The 14,861-nt window shown below is 59.0% G+C and overlaps 3 protein-coding genes and 2 pseudogenes across 3 annotated transcripts; all 5 read left to right on the top strand.

Annotated features, from left to right (window-relative positions):
- Nucleotides 1-194: 194 nt before the first annotated feature.
- On the top strand, nt 195-2,840 carry LPMP_310290 (mitotic centromere-associated kinesin (MCAK), putative; the record flags this gene model as incomplete). Its single annotated transcript, XM_010703117.1, has 1 exon — nt 195-2,840. The coding sequence occupies one exon, from the start codon at nt 195-197 to the stop codon at nt 2,838-2,840; it is 2,646 nt and encodes an 881-aa protein (XP_010701419.1).
- A 984-nt stretch (nt 2,841-3,824) lies between these two features.
- Nucleotides 3,825-4,847, top strand: LPMP_310280 (endoplasmic reticulum vesicle transporter, putative; the record flags this gene model as incomplete). The annotated part of the gene is made up of 1 exon (XM_010703116.1): nt 3,825-4,847. One exon carries the CDS (start codon nt 3,825-3,827, stop codon nt 4,845-4,847), a length of 1,023 nt encoding a protein of 340 aa, XP_010701418.1.
- Nucleotides 4,848-5,454: 607 nt separating this feature from the next.
- Nucleotides 5,455-6,369, top strand: LPMP_310270 (annotated as a pseudogene).
- A 1,067-nt stretch (nt 6,370-7,436) lies between these two features.
- On the top strand, nt 7,437-8,144 carry LPMP_310260 (annotated as a pseudogene).
- A 2,968-nt stretch (nt 8,145-11,112) lies between these two features.
- Nucleotides 11,113-14,685, top strand: LPMP_310250 (ATP-dependent RNA helicase, putative; the record flags this gene model as incomplete). Its single annotated transcript, XM_010703115.1, has 1 exon — nt 11,113-14,685. One exon carries the CDS (start codon nt 11,113-11,115, stop codon nt 14,683-14,685), a length of 3,573 nt encoding a protein of 1,190 aa, XP_010701417.1.
- Between the last annotated feature and the right edge of the window lie 176 nt (nt 14,686-14,861).

Raw genomic sequence — 14,861 nt, 5'->3', positions numbered from 1 at the left:
TACATGTAAACCCTTTGCTGTCTCTCTACCTCCTCCCTCCACCCCTCTCTCTTCTGCTTCGCCCTTATTACGCACCGTAGTGGAGTACTCTCCGGTTGTGAGCGCCCGGCCTCCTCCTCATCGTTTCTCTTATGCTGCGGATTCCTCTGCTTAGGCGTACTGCAGGCGCAGTCATCCACTAATACAGACCCCAAATGGATGCGGCTAGAGAGGGCAACTCATGGGCCTCCAAAGCTGAGGCAGAGGCTCAACAGCTGCGTCGTTTTGTCCATGGCGCGGACCATCACATTCATTTCACGCCGCCCCCTCTGCCACGTCTCGCGGCACTGAACGATAAAACAGTGCCGCCCAGCTCTGTTCAAATGCCTTTTGCGCTCACTACTTGCGGCGATGCGGCTAGGCGCGGTTCGCGCGACGACTCAGTCGCAGGGCAACGGTCGTTTCTCAAGGGCGCTGCAATTCCGTCCGTGTCGACGCTGAACCGCGAACTGGACTCCCTCTCTCTCCAGTTTGCAGAAATGTGTGGTGATGGTAGTAGTGGCGTAGTAGTGGGCTCATCGATGGCAACAAGTACCCTCAAGCTTAGCAATGAGCCGCGCCAAGCGTCAACCCCTGGAGTCTCACGCGTCACTCCGCATGATTATCGCTGCCACTCCAACGCGCCGTTCACGCCTCCGCCTTTGGAGGTGCACGCCCCTCTTCAGGTAAATAAGTCCCCCTGCGTAGCCGCAGAAATCTCCGGCGAGAAGGACTGTGCCTCCCCGGTACCGAGAACGACAGTCAGTGCCGACGACGGTGCTAACACCTCCAGCCCCTTGCCTCTCAAGCGAGAGGACCGAACCGCCTCTGAACCGTCGACACGATTCTCGAATGCGGCGGGCGCTGCGAGGACATCACCAGTGGGGAATGGTCGCTGCAAGGGTAGAGACGGCCGCATCACGGTTGTTGTGCGCAAGCGTCCTTTGGCACCCGGTGAATGTGGTGTGGACTGCGTGCAAGTCGACAACGCGCACGTGCGCATCGCTGTTACGAAGCAACGTGTGGACTTGACCAGCTACGAGGAGAACAGCGACTACGTCTTTGACGCCGCCTTCGGTGCGGAGGCGACGAACGAGGACGTCTACCTCAATTCTGTGAAGGAGCTTCTCACCGTCAGCCTCTCTGGTGGCAGTGCCTCTTGCTTTGCCTACGGACAGACGGGCAGCGGCAAGACGTACACCATGATAGGGACGGAGACAGAGAAGGGTTTGTATCTTCAGGCTGCGGCAGACCTCTTTGAGCGACTCAAACCAGGGCAACAGCTCTGCGTTTCCTTCTTCGAGATCTACTGTAACGCGCTGTACGACCTGCTCAACCACCGACACCCCATCATCCTGCGCGAGGGTGCCAACCGGCGCGTGAATATCTGCGGTGTCATGTGGCGCACCGTCGAAGGGGTCGAGGAGCTGTGGCAGCTTGTGCAGGCGGGAATAGAGCAACGCCGCACCGGCACCACCACCGCAAACGAGCACTCCAGTCGCTCCCACGCGGTGCTCTCCCTTCACATCAAAGACCGCGGGTGCGTCGGCTTTACCGGCACCGTCAACTTTGTCGATCTGGCCGGAAGCGAGCGGGCCGCCGATACAGCCGCGCATGACCGGCTGACGCGACTCGAGGGAGCGGAGATTAACAAGTCCCTGCTGGCGCTCAAGGAGTGCATTCGCGCGTTGGACGAGAAGAAGAAGCACGTCCCTTTTCGCGGCTCCCGTCTCACAGAGGTACTGCGTGACAGCTTTACCGGAAACAGCAAGACGGTCATGATCGCAGCGGTCTCTTCAAGCTCCTTGAATCACGAGCACACCAACAACACGCTGCGGTACGCTTTCCGCGTCAAAGGGCTGAGCATCGCTTCTGTGGAGCCGAGCAAAGCACGTAACGCCCCACGGCACCATCAGCCGGTCTCTCGCAGTCGCTCAAGTGTACCTGCCGCCGCCGCGGCGAACGAGCCCACTTCGATCTCAGCTATGGCGGACTACGACAGCGATAGCAAGCACACCGATGGCCCAAGGTTCCCACGAAAGCCGCGCCGCACGCGAAAGCGACGGCACGACCGCAAGAAGACGCACCGGTCGAAGAGTAGAATCGGCATCGTCGACGCCGATGCGAGCATTGCCATGAGCGACACGACGACGGAGTCACTGGAGACAGCCCTGCGAGGGGCGCAGAGGGCACAAGCGCGCCAGGTGCGGCGTAACTCAACGGGGTCTTCTATCCCTCTGGCGCATAAGAAAATCTCTGCCTTGTTGCCCGACGCGACCGAGTTGCAGCCATGGAGCCGTGAGAGGCGACGAACACCGAGGTCCAGTTCACCACTGCCGCATGCTGTGCGCTCTATCTACGAGTCCTCCGACTTCTTTCTGACAAGAGCGAGTGACAAAGATGCGAAATCGAGAGCGCTCGCGGAAGTTACTCTGCCGAAAGTGAAAGGCGCTACTCTTCGCCCCTCTCCGCTCACTCCCGTCGACGTAACGGCCCTGGAGCAGCGCCTCACACTTCAGATCATTGCACAGCTGAGGTTGGACCTTGGCCGGCAGCTGGAGCAGGTGCTCACAGAGAAGGACACTATGATTGCGGCGCTGCAGAGCGAGAACTTAAGGCTGCGGCAGGCACTGACCAGTACACATAAAGATGAGCCGTGGTGCACCAGCTCATCGTGCGATGTGGATGTCCGGCAGCGGCCTGGGCTTCTGCCGCCCCTCCCATATCCTTCCTCGCCGAGTATCCTACAAGAGCAGCTATCATCCGGTGTCTCGACGGCCTCGGTCGTGGAGGAGACCCTTTTTCGAGTTTTACCCGAGTAAGGGCAGAAGGGGTGCAGCGAAGAAATGTTACCCGTGAGAACGCGTGTGCCTCTTCCTGTGGCTTTCCTCGTGAGGGACTAGCGGGAGAAGAGTGGGTGCTGTTCTGCCCGCTGTGCGCTGTTGGGAGCATATCGTTTCTCGTGTGCATGAAGAAAGCGCTTGTGTGTGTGTGTCGCTGCGCATATCTTTCTTCAGTATTTATTTTCCTCTTCGTTGCCACTTCCCTGCCTCGATGTTCATTCTGAGGATTGGCAAAGGAGATGATGTCGCCACGGGCAAAGAAGTATGTGTGTGTGTGGGGGGGGGGGAGGGGAGGGGGGATCTCACAGCGAGCGTCAGGTCCCCCGTCCGCCTACGGGTGATCGCACCGCACGTCTATGATGCTTTTGAGCTCATACAGAAGAGAAGGAGGAGTGCGGACTACCCTTTTTGCTTTCACCAGCCCCGGATGTCATCGCAACCCTTCTGGTTTGCTCACCGTTTTCCCTGGGGACACTTTGTCGCCTACTCCAGCGAATTTCTCTTTCCGCCCCCCTCTCTTTGCGGTGAATCGTGTGGATCGAGCTGCGCAACGGTCACAGTGGATGGGCAGACAAGGTATCTCGGCGAAGGAGTCCGAGTTGTGTCTCCCTGATGCAGGAGGGAGAAGGCTGCATATGCTTCTCGCAGTAATCCCCCACTCCCACCCCCAGTCACTCATTCGTTTCGCCTCTTTTTTGTCTTTCAGTTTGCATTCTTTACTATCCGTATAGCCTTACGATATGCGGTTTCCATCATCTCCTCTCTCGTGTATTCCATAATCTCACGCACATCTCTCCGCCCTCCACCCCCCTCAGCTGCTGCCGCAGACATGAACGCCGGCTGGCACCGTTGGGTTTGTATGGCAGCCGCTCTCAGTGCCTTTACCTCACGGTCTCTCTCAGCACCCCACTTCTCCGTTCTCGCAAGCCAGCCCTTCTACATCCCCACCTCCATACATCAAAGATGCGTCTGCTTCTCAAGTGCGACCTCTTTCGTGTGGTCCAGGACAGTGAGAATCATCTGACACCCGCCACACCGTACGGGGCCGCCATCAGCATCGCCACGACAGTCGTCCTGATGGTTCTCCTCATTAGCGAGGCCTATGGCTACTTCAGTGGGCATAAGAACTGCCACATCACACCGTCCGCCTTCAAGAATACTCTCGATGCTGACATGCAACGAAGGCTGGACAGGCTACACTTCTCCATCGCCTTGCCCTACATGCCCTGCCATCGCATCGCCACGGAGACGGTTTCTGGGCTCGAGCACAACGAGGAGACAGAGCGGGACACGGACGTGTGGCTCTACCACATTCCCTACGGCTCCTTTGCCTCGAATTCGTCCGCTGCCTACATTTCTGGTGAAGCGCTGTCAGAGGTGGAGCGCGGCTGCCTCGTCACCGGCACCGCCCCCATCGCTGCCAGGCCTGCCTCCTTCAACATCATCCTGAAGGACAACACGATGGCGGACTTCAGAAAACACCGACCTGATTTTCAGATCCACTATTTCTCGGCCGGCAACGCGTACAAGGACTGGGGCGTTTCGCAGATCCGCCGTCAAACGCTCGAGCCGATGTCCAACTTCAAGAGCGCCACAGATCCGCTGCACCGACAGTTTCACCAGTTCTTCCTGCAACTCATCCCAACCACGGTGGACCTCCCCGGCAAGGACGACCGCTTTGGCTACCAGTACACCGCCTTCTATTCGTTGGTGCGGTACAATGGCCGGGGCAGGGCACCTGGGCTATACTTCTCCTACAGGCTGTCGCCCTTTTCGATGGATTGCATCGTGCAGTACGACACCATCAGCCACTTTCTGGTGAACTTATGCGCTGTAGTGGGCGGTGTCTACACTGTAGCGGGGATGGTGGGGGCTGGGTTGGAGTGGCTGGTGCGCGAGCGTCGCCTGAAAGAGGTGTCCTCCCGAAACCGCCGCAACGCCGAAACGCTCAAGAACGCCGCGGGTGAGGCACCCATCACGGTCTGAAGAGGGACTGTGGCGGAGACCAGAGCTGTGTGTTGTGTCGTGTGCACGTGGCTCTCTGTGAGGGCGGATGTGTATTGTGGCAGCTACTCCAACATGTCAGAGGGTGGTATGTGCGCATGCCTCTTCTCTCACTCTTCCGCCGTATCCATCTGGTGCTGGAGAATGAAAAGGCCAACCATCGTCAATGCTCATCGTCATGGAGAGCAGAACCCCGGGCTTCCCTTGTACTTGGCATAGCGCAGAGTAGGCTTACTATCGACGGCTAACTCCACGGAGGATGACTCTGCAGAGTGGCGGACTGCACTGTGCTTCCCGCAATTCACCAGCGGTGGTGTCCGGTTTGCCCGCTATTCCCTCCGCATCTTTCCTGCTTTTATTTCCCCTTTTCGCCTATGCGGGTTGCACTTGTGCACGAAGCGCGCTGGGGCTCAGCTGTGACACGTGGCATTGTGCTGCCGCTTCCCTCATCTGGCGCTACGCTGCAAAGTCTACACGCCGGCTCCTGCGACCTCTCCCTTTCTCAGCCCCGCTTGTTGCTGCATCACCATGCAGCTGGACTTCCACCTGGCCGACACCATCAAGTGGCTCTTGACAAGAGCAGTGTGAACAGCTGGACCTGGATGGTTACCTCGCCCTTGACGAGCAGCTGTTCCTGGCAGCGGTAGCGAAGGACTTCCTGCACGGAGTGAAGCACTGCTTGCACGACGTCGACGGCGGCAGGATACCAAACCAAGTTGAGCTCCTCACAGCAGATGGACCGGTGAAACCCACACAGCCGCACATTTAGGACTGCGACCTGCTCAACGCTGCAGTTCAGCACGAACTCCCATTTTTCAACGCCCTCTTTGAGAACCAGCTCCCCGAGCTGGTAGAGGTGCTGCGGGACCGGGTAAGCTGCTGCGAGTATCTAGAGCCATGCGACATGACCGACCCCATCTCGCTCTCCGTCACACTAAAGCTGAAGGTGAAGGAGGGCGGTGTGTGTCTGTGGCACTAAAAAAACCCTGGCCAGCCAAACAAGCGCCGCCTCACGATGGAGGTCTACCTAGCCGAGGACTGAACTCCGGAAATCGGTGGTGGGCTACAGCTGATGCCTTTCCTCGGCCCCCGCATCACCGTACTTCCGAAGCTCTGCACTGCTGTTTTGCTCAAGTCCGACATGATGCTACACCGGGCGCGCCCCATCCTCAACCACATGGGCAAGGCGCGATACTACTTTACGATTTGGTGCGACGAAACACTCACCAACAGCGACGAGCATCTCTTCCTCGGAGTGCAGCATCTCAAGGAAGGTGTCCTCTCCTTTCTGCGTCGCAGTGCCATGCAGCGAACCCTTTCCCGGGCCGTGTACGAAGCCGAATACAAGGCGCCTCTTGCCGAGTGCTTTAGCGCCGACGCGGTAGAACTCAAGGTTAGCCTCCGCGAGCACCACACACATCTTCAGCAGCTTCTCAGGAATGAGAAGCTGCGCGTCTTTGTGAAGGATCTGAAGGAGTACCGCAAAGACCTCTGTGCAGAATGAGGTAAGTAGACATAGAATGGAGTGGTGGTGAAGGAACTGAGTGGCACAGCCCCGAAGCGTACCGCGTCGTAGCTCCTCCTCGTTGCTTTCCCTGTCCCACCTATGCCTCCGCATCTTTGCTGTAGATCTGTGGGTGGATCTGCGGACGAAGCACAGGCACCCATGTTGGTGCACGTCCCTACGACACACACACGGATGCGCCTGCTGGCGACAGTCGCACGACTATTTCTCTGCCTCTGCGCGTAGACGTCAGAGCATGTTGTTTGCGGCAATGGGCAGCTCGACGAATGTGTAGGGGAGAGGCGGCGCACCACCTCTCCCCCAAAGGCGCTAGAAAGTGAGCGATGCTGAGCGAGAGGGAGGCGACTGCTGTCCTGGTTCACTGACACTCTGCACGCTGCCTCTGTCCTCGTCTACCTTTCCCACGTGTTCCACCGCGCGGGTGCGCAGTGTCTGTCTTTTGGGGCCACTTCTCTATGGGCGTTTTCGCCACTGGCACAGAGCGGCTTCCACTCACATGCACGTATAACTGTAATCGCTCGATGCGCTTTCCATTCTCCCCACCCCATGCCTCTGTTTTCTCATCTCACCCCCGCTTCTCTTTTTTGCCTTGCCGGTACCTCTCTGTGGCTCACTCGCTTGCTCTCCTTTGGTCTCTTACCGCTTACGAGCAAGAAGTGCACGGCGCAAGCGGTGACTCTCTGTATGCACGTGCCGGCTTATGTGGGTGCCGCTGTATGTGCCTCGTTACGACATAAGAGCCTGACGAACGAAGTCTCCTCGACCAATCACTCCTCTGCTCCCTGCGTGCTTGCATGCCTTCCAAGAGCCAAAGCGCATGTCCAGTGAAGCACTCGTCTCAGCTGCATGCGTGTGCGTGAATAGGAAGAGGAGAGTCAAGGTTGCTCTCCCCACTCCTGGCATATTATCCCCTCCCGGACTGCCTTGTGCACTGACGCGACTGGGGAGTCTGCGTGGTGACTGCGGCGCATTGGGGGCGGGACGACTCCACTCCTACTCCGCGCCCTTTTCTCCTGCTCCCCTCCCTTCCCCCCTATACGACACCAATGCCGAGGAGCACCAAGACAGGCGGGTCTCGCTCAAGCGCGCCTATTCGGCATCCACCCATGCACGTGTACGGGAAGGCGGTACGCAATGCGTGCCCATCGACTTGGATGCCAGCCGCGTCTACACAGCAGCTGCAATCAAAGGCGTCTTCGCGGAGCAGACAAACTTCTTCCGCCCCAACCCCGGTTGAGATGTGGCGAAGCTTCGACAGCTAAAGGATGGCTGCAATGCCCTTAGCAGTTGCTCTAGCGAACCAGCAGCAGGTGCGTGATTGGCGACGACATACAGCGTCGCCCATATAAGCGCTTCCAACCGCTGCAGGCGCGGCAGCGGTGCGTACACTGGTACGTGGGGCTGTGACTCTGGCAAGCGCTACGCCAACGAGTCAACGAAGAATTTTCCTCGCTCCAGACATCGTCAGCTACTACGATCCGAGATCATCCGGCTTCACGCAAGAAGAGGTGGTCCACGCGGAGTGGGTCATGCGGCTGCGCATACTAAAGGGCACCTTGTGAAGCTGCCTCGTGTACGGCATTGTACGCTCTCTGCTGTTCACGTATTGGCTCGGTAGGGGCGCAACACCGGCACACGACAGTGATGAGTCGTCCTACGAGCACCTGGAGGAGTCACGAGGGCAGCATATGCTCTCTCACATGCAACCGCAACCACTGCCGACTTTTACAGAAGGCAAGCACCTCGATGCCTGACGGAGCGGTATGAGCGTGCTCAAGACCGAGAGCTTAATACGGTAGCGGACTGCGCTGCACCTTCCACAGCCCCTTCTCCGGCCACACTACAATAGAACAGATCCTTCTCATCTGAAAGTGTGTCGCTTCGCACGCAACCGAGGCCTCGTAGCGCATCTGCAGCTCGCAGTTCTGTGGGCCTTGGCATGAGCGATGAGGACAGCGATGACGGCGATCAATGCTGAAACGTGTCTCCTTGCGTGTGGGAAGGGACGTGTATGGCGCTGCGCCGCGGCAACCCGCCTATCGCGGTGTTCACTCGTTTCCGATGGGCGAGTTGCTCAAAACCTCCTCCCATCCTCGCTGCCACTGTCCATGACAGGACTCGCAATAACGCGCGAGTGACAGCGGTGCGGCGCGGCACTCATTTGTCTAGCCTCCAAGACGACGACGACCAACCGACAGACACGTTACGGTGGATCGCTAGCTTCACACAGCGTAGCGGTGGCGCAAGCGCGTCGTGTAGGGAGAGGAAGACATGTGTATGGCATCTATGCAGTAGCATGTGCAGAGTGGTACAACCACATTTTGCCCCTGTGGCCCTCGCACAAGCCCAGTCTACAGTCACTGTCTAGCATCGCTAGCCAACGGCTGTTTCACTCTTCCATTGTACTCACCTTTCCTGGCCTTTTCTTGCCCATCACTGCACGACGCGAAAGGCCACGTGCACCAGCCGAGATCACCTGTACTGCCAGCGGCACAGCTCGCCTTCTCCCCTAGTCATTCCGCGGTTGACCGCTTGCGGGGATGTTGCGTCCGTCGTGCCGCTTTCTGTGCCGTGCCACAGCGCAGCACCACAAGGTACGTCTCACCTCGGAGAAGCGTGCCGCCATTGCCGGCCTCCGTGCAGTTGTCTTCAGCGTCCGACGTGCGGAGTGTTGTGAGCCGATACTGGAGAAGCTGGCGGACAGCTGTACGATGTCCGACGACCTCTTCCTAAGCACGGCCATGTCCCCGATGGAGTGGGCAGAGCGTCACCAGTGCGTCCCAACTTCAAAGACCGGGAGACAGCGGTGCAAGCGGAACTTCCAGCGGTGGCGCTCACCGTGTGCCTCACCGCCGACCAGCCCCGCTAGTGCATTATTTCACTTCCGATGCCGCGGCAGGGTGACGACTTCGGTGTGCGCAATACACGGTGACAGAGGGAAACAGTTTTGGCCACAATAGAGCAGCAGCGATACCCACCCGGCTGAATACTCAGCTGACCGCCTCTCTTGTATGCGCGCCCACAGCTCACGCGATTCTCATTACGAGTACGGCAGCCACCGCGTTCGTTGACATCATGCTCTCGGAGGCGAGGCACACCTTCGCAGAGTCCTCGCATGTCCACGTGGTGCCGTGCGTCAACATCGCTGGGAAGATGTACGCCGCAGCCGCCACTGCGATGTGGGCTTTGGTTGTGTTACGCCAAGCGATGGAGAGGCGCCTGTTGAGATGACCTGCAAAGATGACGTCGTGTCGGAAGCCCTGAAAGGCCGCTTGTGAGGGCGCGTGGAATCGCAACCGACGTCGTCTGCCTCAACTCTCGATTTGCAGCGTGCGCACGAACACACACCGCTTCCCCTTCAAGAGGCCACAACGTTGTGGTCGTGTGCGTCGTGCACGAAAATAGCGACAGATGTGGAAGGCGCCTTACTGGATGGGGTGCGTGGCTCGTGCGCCGCTGCTGCAAGGCGAGTGGTCGATTGTGTGCTCATCCTGTGCACCCTATCGACCACTCGGCTATAACAACATCTGCTGCTGCTGCTGGTGCTATTCTTTTGATCTTCTCCTTCTTACACTGTGCCCCGTTCAGATACTGCCGCTATCGTGCAGCTCCGTCAGTGCGCATGCCATTGATGAGTTGCCCTCCCTCCTCCCTCCCCCCAAACAAGAGACCGTTTTGTTTGGTTGTTTTGTTCTCTACTGCGCCCTCGTTAGTGCTCACCACCCCTCCGTATGCGAAGTCGAGGCGCTTTTTCGCGGCATGCTGCTCTGCCCCTCGCCCTCTCTTCACCTCCGCTGTGCGTTCGCCGGCCTCTTCACCGCGTCAGGGCATCACTGATCACTGATAGCCCAGCCAACTCGTCAATCCTGTCCCTCCTTTTAGCTGCGTAGCGCTACGAACGCCCCCACCTCTGCTGCCTGCACCCGCACCACTTGCGATTCGGGGTGACGACAAGTGCGGAATCCTCTCAAGAGTAGTGTAGAGGCAGCTGTATGGGCAGTGGCTTATATGCTCGTCTGCGGTGGGCCCCTCCTCTCGGCCAGCTGCTGTCCTATAGTGCAACCAAGAGAGGAAGGGAGGAAGGCAACGGAGGCTTTGCAACGAGCAAGCAAGGGTGATAGGGTGCGCACATAGCGGTCATTGCTGGACCTTTCGTTGCTCGACTCGGCACGCCTACAGCTGCACCTTCACTGCGATCTGTCATGGTGCACGTGCGGTAGCGTCTTCCCACTTTCTTCTCTGTGTTGTCTCGCTCGCCCCTCGCTGTTTGAGTCTCTTACGCACGCAAACATACACCACAACTTGAGTCAGTAAAGCAGTGGAATCGGCGTGTTTTGCTGATTGTATCCCGACAGTCGTTCTCCCACTTCTCTCTTCGCCTCGCCGCGCCACACACTGTGCCCGCTCCTCTCCAACCCATTGAACCGGCTAAGCACGGGCACAGGCATCCACATTCTTTCCGTGTCTCTCATCAGTTGATCCCAGTGCCAAACGTAAGTGACTTGACCCTTCCATAGCGACTGTGCACACGCAGCACCACATCACGGGGACATCGCCCCTCTGCTGCACCTTCATCGCCTCTGGGGGCCATAGAGAGCCGCGTATTCCTTTCGTGTTCGCTCTGCGTACCCTTCTCAAGCCTCTCCCGCCCCTCGCCCTCCCTCTCGTCCCTAGCCTCCCTTTCCACCACTTGTAAGGACTGCCTCAGTGTATTTCCTCGGCATGCCTCGCCGCCCAGGTCCACAGATTAAGCGCGCCAGCGACAAGGAGAATAAGGATGGCGCTGGCACGCGCAGTGATACGGTAAAGGTAGCAGTCACCCCACCAGCGCCGACGAATGAGCAATGGTCCACCAACAAGCAAGGAGGTAACGTGCTGCAGTGGCTGGCGCAGAAGACCGACGCGACCGCGCCGGCACCCACATCGCGCGGCGCTGTGGAGTACCTAAACCAGGCCAAGAAGCCAAAGAGCTACGCCGCAGCGGCAGCCCTGAGCGGCGCCAAGGCGAAGCCGAGCGCAACCGCGGAGAAGCCAGCAGAGAAGGCTGTAGACCAGCTGGCCGCCAAGGTACCTCGGAGCGCACCAGCCAAAGAGCCTGTGAAGACTGGCAAGAGGGATGCTGCGAAGGCCGCCTCGAAGGAGCTGACCAAGGTGGTGCTCAAGGACACAGTGAAGGCGGTGCCATCCAAGGTGACGCCGAAGGAGGCTCCTAAGTCCGAAGCGCAGCCCCCAGCAGCAGCAGCAGCCGAGTTCAGTGCAGTCCCAAAGCCGCGCTCAAAAGCTGCTCCCGAAGCACCGCCAGAGCCGAAGGAGTCGGATGGCACTGCTGGCAATCTTGCTCAGCTCGCTCCTGCGAAGGCAATGGGTGCGCTGACGGGCGCCACAAAGGCTACTGACGAGCTGGTGAAGACCGCCGAGTTACCGACCTCGGCAACAACGCATCTGCTCTCCAAGCCAGCCCCGAGGTCCTCTGCATCGAGTCTGGCAAACAATGTCCGGCCGGAAGTTCCGCCTCCACGGCGGGTGCGCGGCCGCCGTCGTGACGATGACCGCGCCGTGCGCGCGCAGCAGCGCATTGAGAAGGAGCAGGAGAGTGCGCAGCGCCGCCACGCCGAAGCTATGCGCACAGATGCCGAATACAAGCAGCGCTTCGAGACGATGCAGGAGATGCAGACGGCCATGCAGATATCGCAGGCGGAGTTCTTTGACAAGTACCGTCGCCAGGAGACGCTCCTGCTGAACCACGTCGTGACGGAGCGGCTTGACATGCCGGTCATCCTCGAACTTATCGAACAGCACGACGTTGTCTTTGTTTGCACCGACACCGGAAGTGGCAAGAGCACCGGCGTCCCGAAGGCGCTGCTCGAGCTGTCGTCGGACACGAAGGTGGTCAGCACCCAGCCCCGCCGCACTGCGACGGTGGCGATTTCAAACCGCGTGGCGAGTCTTCGCCGCGAGCGCGTCGGCGAGGACGTCGGCTACTGGATCCGCGGTGATAAGAAGGGAGATGAGCAGACGCGCTTGTGGTACATGACGAGCTACACGCTGTTGCTGCGTATTCTCGAAAACCCGGCGGAGCTGCCGTTCACGCACATTGTGCTTGATGAGTTTCACGAGCGGCAGCCAGACCTCGAGGTGACAGTGGCGCTGCTACGATTGGCGCTGCTCAACAAGACATCACACTTCAAGCTGGTGCTCATGAGCGCCACCCTCAACACGGAGGACTGGGAGGAGTACTTTGCTGGCCTCCGCGTTGCAACTTACAAGCAAAGCGAGCCAGAGCACCCCATCCACGACTACTTCCTGGAGGAAACCTGCACCCTCCTCGGCACGGACTACCACGCCCCGCCGCAGCTGGTGTCGCGCGGTGTTGTGGACAAGGGCACGGTGGAGAAGCACTTCTACCTGGCCCAAAACTTGATCTTTTTCCTCAACAGCTGCTCGAACCCGGTGCACTCGATCCTCGTGTTTCTGCCAGGGAGGGCACAGGTAGAGACGATGAGCATGTGGCTACGCACGCAACTATCTCACCGGGTCGACGCGGTGCCATGGCACAGCGCGGTGAACCTGAGCGAGATCGAGGCGGCAATGAGGCGTCACATACCGGGGCGACAGAAGGTATACCTCGCCACCGACATCGCCGAGGTATCCATCACGCTGCCAGATGTGGTGTACGTCATCGACCTGGTGCTGGTGAAGCGGCCAAAGATTTCGAAGGAGTCGCCGTCCTCCATTCAGTACCCGCCTCTTGTGACGCAGTGGATCTCGCGTGGCAGCGTGGCACAGCGTCGGGGCCGCATCGGCCGCGTGCAGCAGGGCTTCTACTTCTGCCTCTTCCCCGCTGTTCAAATCACTGACCTGCCAACCTACTCCCAGCCACCGATTGAAAACTCCCGCATCGACGAGCTTTCATTACACTGCCTGCAGGTGGTAAGCAACCCGGTGGCCATCTTCAGCCTGTGTCACGGCCAGCCCCTCGTGGGGGTGATTGCGTCATCCATGAACATGCTCACGCAGCTCGGCTGCATTCTCGACGCGAAGGACCCGCTCTCCGCCGGCGAGCGCATTGATGAGATCTACAACCGCCAGAACGAGTCGTGGAGCCGCATGATCATGGCAGCGGCACAGGCGGAGGTGATGACGGACATTCCCGAGTACCACTGCACGTTTATCGGCCGCATTCTGCAGCTCATTCCAGTCTCCCCGCAGCCTGGCATGCTCGTCTTCTTCGGCTTCCTCACAGGACTCGAGTCTCTCATGATCCTCGCCGCAGCCGTCACAAGCAGCCTCTCGCCGTTCAGTATCAACGCCAATGAAGGCCGGCAGCGCCACTTTAACGTCGCGCGTGCAATGGAGGAAACGGAGAACGCCATGCGTGAGTTCTGCTGCGGACTGCGTAGCGATATTGTAGCGGTGATGAAGGCGGCGCTCCTCTTCCGCATTGAGCAGCAGCGGCACGGCGATAGTATGGAGACGGTGCGCCATTGGTGCCTTCAGAAGTACCTCAGCTACGACAAGCTCATGGCTATTGTCGACCTGGAGAACCACATCAAGTACGAGCTGGCAGAGTTCATGCCATTCCGCAGCATCGTTGAGGCGGAGAAGCTGCTGGAGCAGCTGGACAAACTCGCCTCAATGGTGGCTGTCATGACGAACGTCGCCTTCGTCGCGCAGTCGCTGGAGGTGACAAGCGAGAACAACTCCTACACGAACTCGAAGGAGATGGCGCTTGGCATCTTCAGCGATCTCACCGCCGTGCCCGACATTCATTCACCGAGCTGTCTGCGGTGGCAGGAAGGCGACGTCATTATCCCAGTGCAGTTGAGTCTTATCTTCGACAAGCTGCTCGCAAGTTTCTCAACGGCCATCGCATCACCGAAACAGTTCTGGATGTCGCTGCTGCTCTTCTCGCAGAGAGTGCACTACGCCACGTTCAGCGACGATGAGGGCACCTTTCACGTCTTTGCGCTCTCGTACGGTGGCAAGGAGCGCTACGTGGAGGTGGACGAGATCACCGGCTACGTTGTGCTTGAGTTCCGCCGCAAACTGTCGGCCATCTGCGGAGTGCTGCGCCTGACCCACGCCAACCGACTCCTCTATGAGGACCATATCAATACGCTGCTCAGCAGCTATTCCCTGGCACCGTTGCAGGATCTGCAGCGCGAGGTGATAACGGCCCTTGTCTCCATCTTCAACAACTTGGAAGACATGACCGCCGACGAGGTGGAGCACGACGAGGACGACCTAGATTTGGTGTCGCTGCTGTCCTTCGTGCTGCCGACTCGCACGACGTGAAGACTGCAGTGGGTGATGGATCGGCGATTTGGGGTTGGTGCGCGAGGTTGGCAGCGATATCAGCTCGTGTTGGAGGTGATGTGTGTTCGTTCTCCTCGTTGTGCGTCTGTACGCGCGAGCGTGTGCAGAGAAGCCCCTGGCAGAGCGAAGAGGGATGTGAAAGAGGGAGGTGGAGG

Source organism: Leishmania panamensis (assembly GCF_000755165.1).
Source record: "Leishmania panamensis strain MHOM/PA/94/PSC-1 chromosome 31 sequence".
NCBI lineage: Eukaryota > Euglenozoa > Kinetoplastea > Trypanosomatida > Trypanosomatidae > Leishmania > Leishmania panamensis.
This window is presented reverse-complemented; position numbering and strand designations above follow the sequence as displayed.